Source organism: Barbus barbus (assembly GCF_936440315.1).
Source record: "Barbus barbus genome assembly, chromosome: 12".
Lineage (NCBI taxonomy): Eukaryota > Metazoa > Chordata > Actinopteri > Cypriniformes > Cyprinidae > Barbus > Barbus barbus.
Genome location: NC_136740.1, coordinates 16,436,679 through 16,445,471, shown reverse-complemented (window position 1 = coordinate 16,445,471; position 8,793 = coordinate 16,436,679). Strand labels below are relative to the sequence as shown.

The following is an 8,793-nucleotide window of genomic DNA, read 5'->3' as shown; positions in this document are numbered from 1 at the left end:
ACGTGAAAACTAAATTCATGGCATTCAGCTTTTAATGTTGTGTCTTCTCTTCTAAAATCTTTGTAAAAATAATTTTATTGTTGTTTGTTTATCTATTAATATTAATTAATGTGTTTATTATTATTATTTTTTTTTTTTTTTTTTTTTGAGTCTACCAAGGTGGGATGGGTTTTAAATTTGTACAGCTGCTTTTTGTTTTGTACTACTGTTCCACAAAATAAAACGTAATTAACAGTTGTTAACAAAAAATGTACTCATGTTTTTGTTATGCTATAGTACACATTTTTATTCAGCACAATCAAAACTCAGGTTTGCATTTTCCAGATGTTTTTATTTAGACTGAGTCTTGTTGTTTCTTTATGGGGCACATACAATCACATAATTCATACTCTATTAATGCTGGACTGGATGTTATTTATTTTACCTGCACTGAACAGAATGGTATCAAATACACAGATACAGTATATACATGCAAAATCTGCACTGACATACTGGACATACAGTTGTCAGATAGTTTCAGATGTCGGGTTGAAGGAGTCAGTGGTTGACGAGCTGCAGACTCTAACCCTCATGAGGCAGGACGGTATCCAGCACTGGCTTGATGTTGGTGATTGCTTTGTCCAGGTGTTCTCCAACGTAGGGCCGCAGATAGTGGCCATAAGCACCGAGAACAGCCATGCGAGCTTTGTCCACAATAGGCTCGAGCTCGCTGGCCAGACCGCTGGAAGAAACACACAAAAAACAAAATAGATTTACTTACAAAGAATAACTGGAACGAACAGCATTAGAATGATATGCAGTAAGGGCCAGGATGACTAGTTTGAAGCAGCCCTCACCCGATAATTTTGATGGCGCTTTCCACTCTTGGCCTTTTCTGCAATTCTTCAAAAAATTCTTTGGCTTGTTCTCCTGTTGTTGAGCTCTCTAGTGCTGGTTGAATGGTCTCTTTGGTCTTTTCCCAAGCGTTGAGGAGCCTCTTAAAGAAAACTGCCTTCAGCCCCTCATATTTCTCCACTAACTCCTTGTCAGGCTCGGGCCAATCCTGTGCCCAGACACACACTGACACTACAAGAGGAAGAAAAGATCTTGAGAATGATATAAACGAGCCATGTGCCCATCTTAAACTACATGTTTACCCACATTTATTGAAGAGTTCCTGGTTACTGTGTATATGTAGTCTGGTTTTTATCACAGAGACATGTGAAAAAGGATAGTTTGGACCAGATAAAGGTCTGCATGACTACGTTTGTGTCTAGTAAATTGCTGTTCCCCTTAATATCACTACATGCTGAGATGCCACTTACATGTCAGTCATTCCTTTATAGAATTAATTTAGGATAAATGGGAGAGTCTTTTTTGGCAAAAGTGTCCCAGTTCATCCTACTAAACTAAATACAAATAGTCTGGTGACTTCTGCTATTTTACTGCTCATTTAATCACTTCAAATCTAAATCTGCCTTCAATTTCCAGTAAGTTCATAACCTTGCCTAATGAGCAAAAATAGATGAACAGGCCTCAGGCCTGCTGTTCTAATATGCTAATATGTCTAATTCTTTTTTGCAGTTGTGCACCAGTTAACAAAGAGAGACAAAATTTCAAGAACTAGCTTTTACCTTGGAGTGCAAGAATGAGAGCAAATGTCAGCTTCATCTAGGAAAGGAGACAGAAAAGGAGACAGCTTGCTGAATATGTCAGTGAATGTAAACATCACCAATTCTCAATACTTAATCATTTTAAATATGCCCAAAACAAGGATTTGACTGCAAAACCAGTCATGAAACATATTTAGTGCAGTTTATATAGTGTTATGCATTTGGAAAAAACAGAGAGAATGCATTTCAATTATTTTTAAAATAGCTATATAGTTTTGCTATTAAATGTTAATGCATGCATGAATAAGAGCAACCTGGTGAAGACTCACTTTACCTTGTGCTAGTGAGATTCCTGTTGAGAGAAATAAAGGACTGGAGTCAACTGCAGTGGCTGCGTCTGCAGTTATATTGTCTACCGTCCATCCCTATATCTGCCTGACCTCTTGACCAAACAAACGTCATCACACACACACACACACTCAATATCTCAAAATCAATCACACACTCTTGCTGTATGCACACACACCAACGCGGGTGGACCTACTGTTCCTAAAGGGAAGACATGTACACCATGGTTTGCTCACTCAAAGTCCACTGTTCCCTTTGTGTGTATTAATAAGGCATGAGAGGATACTTATGAAACCACTAATCGAGGATATTCATGTGCTCTCTGTGTCCGTTAAAACATTAAAGATGCATTTAGGATAAAATGCTAAGCAGTAACTTTTATACAAAGAATCCTAAGGTGCATTCAAATCAAGACCCCTAAATACAATGTTCCCCATCCCACAATATAAAAGCATTTATATTTTTAGGATTTAGTATAGTATATGTTTATTTATATGCATAAAGACCAATTTTGTCTGTAAAAAAAAGTGTGAGATTATGTAAAACTCTATCATTGGCTTTTATGTTGTTACTGGTCCAATTTCACTTTTGCCTCAATAAACTACTAATTTGCTGCTTATTAATAGTTAGTGAGGTAGTTGTTTAGGTATTGGGTAGGATTAGGGATGTAGATATGGTCATTCAGAATATGTGCTTTATAAGCACAAATAAACCATAAAACCAATAATAATAGGTATGCTAATAAGCAACTAATTACTAGTGAGAATTGGTCCATGTACTAAAATGTTACCAATTATTCAAACATAATATGGAAACTATTTACCTTTTTATTAACTATATCTTTTTTTTCTACCCACTAATAGAATGATATTAGATTAGATCAAATGGACTTGCAATTTTCAAAGTGTATATTGTTCAGAAGAAATATTTAGTTGCTTACAGTTAATTACAGTTAATATCTGTGTCTCTTCCATACACAGAAGTATAGAATACATTCAAATAAACATAAAACATTTTTTTACCTATTCAGCACTAAATTGACTGATTGTGCTCAGACAGCCGTTTCATTTTTGAGTGCCAGAATCAATGTACACAAACTAATGAGGGTTAAGCAAAGGCTGTCCAAAGGTTGGGAAAAACTTTCCACATGCCAAATTGACAGAAGCAGACCCTATAGTGAACTTTCCACTTTGGAACATAACGTGTCTAATCTACAAGCTGTGGACCTTTTTTTCTTCCTTTTTTCATAATATTAATTCTATTAAATTATTTATTGCTTCAGTTCACTCTTCTTCAGTTCACTCTTTTGTCTTCTTCCTTAACTTTTCTTTCTGTTTACTTCATTCACTCATGCGTTTCTCATGCAAAGATTCCACAATCCATTTTTTTTTTTTGTAACATTATCCATGTTTATTAATTTGGTGTTAAAAGGAAACATACAGAAAAAAAATATTATTAATTTATAATCTTCATATACATTTGGGTATAGCGTAATTGCACTTTATCTTAAGTTGTGCATTATTACAATGGCATGGCTACATTGGAGGTATGATTTAGTGTATTAATTCCAAAATATCTATATCCTTGCAAATTGGGATTGGGATTGGTCCCTGAAGAATTGCTTTGCTTATTGATTTTGGGTTGATCTGAAGGAGGGCACTCTACTTTTCACTCTCTCCCACAGGGAACTTGAACGGTCTTTTGCCCACTCCATGTAAGGGTCAGTTACAGGTTTGAGATGTTCCTCATAGTACATGCCAGCAAAACCAGCCATTGTGCTGCCAACATTTAGAACTTTAGTCTTTGTGTCCCTGTAACAAACACACAAACAAACAGAAGTAGAACAAAAGGTACAAAAAAATGTTCACGCTTGCATATACATGTACATGGTGCATTTTATGTAAGAATGTAGCAGTTAATGAACATCTTTAGCTGTACCTGTACACTTGCTTTGCTCTTTCAATAAGTCCAGTATTGTCTGGCGCAGGAGTGGGCAATGGATTGGATGATGCCAAACACACTAAAAGGACATAGATTTAAAGATTTAGAAACATGTTGCTTGATAACGATATTTCTTTTGATATTTTTAGATGCATAAATATAAATAAATAAAATATACATGCATATATAAAGCCAGACCTTGCAATGTCACAACCAGAACAAAGAAAATCAATCTGGACATCTGGAAGAATAATCAACTGAATTAGCTATTTGGTGATGATAGATCTGGAATTGCTTACATGTACATTATTACAGTAAACCTTAAACATATATAGTAAATATGTACCTTTAGCGTTAATGCAGTAGAAGTAAATGTAGTCTTTTTTTCAGCTGGATTTCGATGACTTTTGTAAAGCTTACGGTTGCTTTTATGATGAGCTTGTCTATGGTTCAGAGTTTTCTGTGAAGAATGATATCTTGCTGCAGTAAAGCTGTATTTGAATCAATTAACATTCTGAGAAACAGGTCACACGTCATTTCTGAGCAGGCACTGCCTGCTGTTTACTTGGATGAAGAGCAAAAACAACCAAAATTGTGAAACAAATATTTTTTGCTATAAATAAGAAATGTTGGGAGAAAAACATCACAATAATATATTTCACAGTAGTTTTGTTTGTGGGGTGTCCACTTGATGAAGGTGGGGTTGGGGTCTGACTTTATTTCTTTATTAATAACGACTATACACTTTAAAAGGCAACTCTCTATCTCTATTACTTATGTAAGAATGATTCCTGTTACCAGTTGCCTTTTTTTTCTATGAATGTTAGCACAACTCGAGAATGTTTCAACCTTTATCCACTGAAGCACTGAACAGAAAAAAACTAAGAAAATTCAATAGTGGGATGTAATTCAAGGAAAAGGGGTCCACTCGACTGCTGAACTGGATAGATTGATATTAATCAAGGGAATGTACTGATCATTAACTGAAAACAAACAGTGACTTTACCCTCATGTGGTCTGATGTTAAAAGCACTTTGACCTATGACTTGCATTTGACTTTACATACTGGTCTACATCGTGTATATTGATTGATCCTTTAATTGTTACGTTGATGCTGTGTCTTCATTTAAGTGTTTGCCTGAATATTGCTGTTTATTTGCTATTTCTTTTAGAAATAAACAACCAAAGCGGACTTATGAAATGATTTCATGTAGTATATTGTAGTTGTGTAGGTTTATACAAATAATAAATATGAATTCAATAATTTATTTTCAAAATAGTTAAATATTCAGTTGTTGGATTGTTCATATGAACAAATTTTAAATGATCAATCTTGTAAATAATGCAAAAACATATTGGTTTTGTTTCACCGTTTATTCATTTGAAAAAATTCTGAATGTATATTTAGATGTTACATTTTCCACCAGAATATTTAACAGCATCCCACAAAATGGTAAACTATTTTACAAATTACACAAATGACAAGGAGATCATCAGTTTTTGAATATGTACTGAACTGTAACAAATGCACCAGTTGGCACAACAGGGGTGGGGGTGGTATCACATATCACACAGCAATTGCATGATTGCAGGGAAGAAGGGTATAAGGTCATTGGTTTTCACTTTAATTGAAGGTTTCAGTCAGCTTCTGCTTCACCTTCTCATACTGCTCATTAAACCAGTTCCTGCCGAGACAAAAAGATAAATTCATATTAGAAAAAGCTAACTTTCAGTTAAAATTGAAGCAGCTTCTATACCAGTGCAAAAACACGCACGTCCTAATAATACATTTTATAAAAACAAGTACAACATGTAAAGTTAATACATTTTTATGAAACTAAAACAAGGTTAATTATGATAATCTTACTTGGTTTTAACAGCAAACTCGCTCTTTTCGAGCTGTTCAAAGGTGGTCTTGGTCTTCTCTGTCAGGTCATCTGCAATTTCCTTCACCTGGGTCTGGAACTTGGTGAATTGCTGCTCCAGTGTAGGCTCATCCTGGGCCTCTGTTTAAATGTAATTTAGACATTGTAAATGTACAAATCTCATTTGTACTTCTATGATATTAAACGATTAAGAATGGTTGTTTAGGTCTTGAGAATATTCAAGAGTTTGTACACTGTAGAAGCATCGGAGGGCAGATTTTACCGGTGTGTACAGCAAGTACAAGCATCAGCACGGCTGCAGCCAGGTACAGTTTCATCTTTACAGTCTTTCCTGTAACATACAGAGAATAAAGCGATGACAGACTATTGTCATTTCGACCGAATTAGGGTAAAATTATTTACATAAATAAATGTAAGCCTACGTCACATCCAGAGTATAGGAACTTCGTAGCTAACTGGTTAAATATTTTGAACGAAATGTATTTTGTATGTAGCCTATCACAAGAACCATAAGTTTAATTACATATGATATGTATGCGTTTAAGACACGCAGACGCTCGTTTCAATTGTAAAAATAAACAGGATGAACACAAAACGATGTATAACACATCATGTTTTTATATTTTCATATTTTTTGCGCTCATTCTTGTGCTTGTTTTCCATGATTTCTACGCAGGTACTGTTATTAAATGTTAAATGCCTTTTTTAATTAACTAGCAAGAATAATTAAAACCTGCTGCGTTGACCGATGATGGCAAACAACGACGCCTAGATGTCGCTAATATGCTGCTTATTTACATACTGAACGTAAGACAAGAACGTTTATTCTGTTGTTTCAGTATAAAGCTAGCTGGATTCGCTTCGTACTTCGTTTAAAGGTTTGGAAAGTTATCACAACAGGAATAAATTTAAGCTGTCGTACCTTTCTTGCAGTCCTCAAGAGAATTTGGGTTGAGATTGTAATGCTCCACAGATGGCTTGGCCCTTTATAGCGGTACTGAGCTGACGTAGTGTGATAACACCACCTCTGACCTATCAAGACCTCCTGCAATCACTCTCCGTTGATCTTCTTTCTATGTTTTGCTATATCACAAATGGCTAGAGTGAACATTTTTTAAAGGTGAGTAAACTATTTTTGCCAGAACACCTGTATTCCCAGAGATTCTGTTTAATTATCCAAACCCTATAAGAAACTCAGTATCTACTGCCCCCTTTAAAAACAAACAAACAAACAAAACTATTTTGCTAATTTTGCTTTACTGTAAAGTCATTCCTGGTCTGAAAAAAGGATCTAAAATGTTAGTTCCTATTATAGTTGAGAGTAGTTTCTTTGATATCAGTTTCATTACTATCTATTCAAAGTAGTCAATAATGATCACATTATTCTATTCCAGGGGTGCCCAAACTTGGTCCTGGAGGGCCGGTGTCCTGTAGAGTTTAGCTCCAACCCCAATTAAACACACCTGAACCTACTAATCAAGCTCTTACTAGGCTTACTAGAAACTTCCCAGCAGGTGTGTTGAGGCAAGTTGGAGCTAAACTCTACAGGACACCGGCCCTCCAGGACCGAGTTTGGGCAGCCCTGTCCTATTCTATGTAAACATTTCTCAAACTTGAAGTAGTGTTTGGAGGAACCTCTAAGAGAGAATGCACTGTTTCATTGTTTCTAGGACTTGATACCAGATGAAAAAGGAGAGGAAGTAAATTGTTAACATTTCAGCTATTTGTGCAACCTGAGTTCATGTGACGCTATCGAAGCATCCGCTCGCCATCCACTTTACTGTCCATTCCTTACATAACACTAAAGAGGATCTTTTTTCCTAACGAAGGCAGCATGTGATCACTGTCCATACTATCTTGTGTCTTCCTGGATACAGTGAATGCTGGATGCCTTTGCCTCATTCCTGCTGCTGTCTGCAAGCATAACAAAGATGCAGGAGTTTGATAACTGCTGATCGCCTTCATTGAAACCACCTCTAGATTCTAAATCAGCAAGATAATTAGATTTCGTAACTTTTATTGACCCGTGCAGTGTCATGCACTAACCTACTTCATAGCAATATAAATTAAAGTGTATTTATGAGTGTTTATGGCATATGCTCTGCTTAAAGATCCAAACACATCACCTCTTGTATGCTGTAATTTTATTGTTAATGCACTTCACTTTTGTGATCTACATGTCTAGAAAGGTAGTTAATTTTTATTTATTTTTACACTGCCAATTTTATTTATTATAAAATGTATTTTATTTTTTTAAAAGTTACTATAAAGAGTAAAATATATACAAAAAACTTTATTTTAAATATAAAAACATTTGAATTATATTAATATTTTACATTATTACTGTTTCGCTGTATGGTTAATTTAAATGACTTCTTTAAAAACATTAATATATATTACTGACCACAAACTTTTGAACAGTACTGAATTATTAAACTCACTATATATATTAGTATTTATTATAATTGTATAATAACATTTAAATTCTTACGTGTTGAAATAAGATCACAAAGGCCAAGAGTTACAATCTTGTCACCGCTAATCTTAAATCTGTCACATAGAATTGATTGTGACGCACACACACACACACACACAGCAGTTCATTCTGGGTCAATGTCCTGTTTATTTATTTTTTTATTTTTCTAGGTCAAGAAGATCTCTCTGCCCTTTTATTGATTTTTTTCTAACTTTTTTTGCGGAATAATATGCTTTCTTGTACTGTGGCGCTTCTATTAAAAGACTTGATCATGATAGGAAATGCTGACAGTGAAAAGCTGAAAACATGCAAAAGTGTTGAAAGCGTCTAGACTCAAAAGAGGGGAAGTGAAGCTCTGTGCAAATGAGGACATTATGTTCATGTGGGATCACGCCGAGAGTGAGTGATCTGCAGTTACCTCTGCTCACATCTGATCACTCACAGTCTGTGGTGGTGGGGGCTTGTGTCTTTTGTCAGTTAACTACAGTCTTTGTAGCACCTTTCTTGACAAAGTCTTGCTAACCACTTACAGATTTCCTTCTCATGCATG

The 8,793-nt window shown here is 35.2% G+C and overlaps 3 protein-coding genes across 3 annotated transcripts; all 3 read right to left on the bottom strand.

Annotated features, from left to right (window-relative positions):
* Nucleotides 1–310: 310 nt before the first annotated feature.
* Nucleotides 311–2,046, bottom strand: LOC306877723 (uncharacterized protein). The gene is made up of 4 exons (XM_079429659.1): nt 1,927–2,046; nt 1,614–1,650; nt 837–1,065; nt 311–721 (listed from the first exon to the last, which is right to left on the bottom strand). Exons 2-4 carry the CDS (start codon nt 1,648–1,650, stop codon nt 562–564), a joined length of 426 nt encoding a protein of 141 aa, XP_079285785.1. The 5' UTR covers nt 1,927–2,046; the 3' UTR covers nt 311–561.
* Nucleotides 2,047–3,334: 1,288 nt separating this feature from the next.
* LOC306878423 (uncharacterized protein) lies at nt 3,335–4,359 on the bottom strand. Its single transcript, XM_079430772.1, has 4 exons — nt 4,228–4,359; nt 4,080–4,122; nt 3,879–3,960; nt 3,335–3,751 (listed from the first exon to the last, which is right to left on the bottom strand). Exons 2-4 carry the CDS (start codon nt 4,120–4,122, stop codon nt 3,568–3,570), a joined length of 309 nt encoding a protein of 102 aa, XP_079286898.1. The 5' UTR covers nt 4,228–4,359; the 3' UTR covers nt 3,335–3,567.
* Nucleotides 4,360–5,240: 881 nt separating this feature from the next.
* On the bottom strand, nt 5,241–7,042 carry LOC306877815 (apolipoprotein C-I-like). The gene is made up of 4 exons (XM_079429792.1): nt 6,690–7,042; nt 6,030–6,098; nt 5,749–5,887; nt 5,241–5,566 (listed from the first exon to the last, which is right to left on the bottom strand). The coding sequence occupies exons 2-4, from the start codon at nt 6,082–6,084 to the stop codon at nt 5,506–5,508; spliced, it is 255 nt and encodes an 84-aa protein (XP_079285918.1). The 5' UTR covers nt 6,085–6,098; nt 6,690–7,042; the 3' UTR covers nt 5,241–5,505.
* Nucleotides 7,043–8,793: the final 1,751 nt, after the last annotated feature.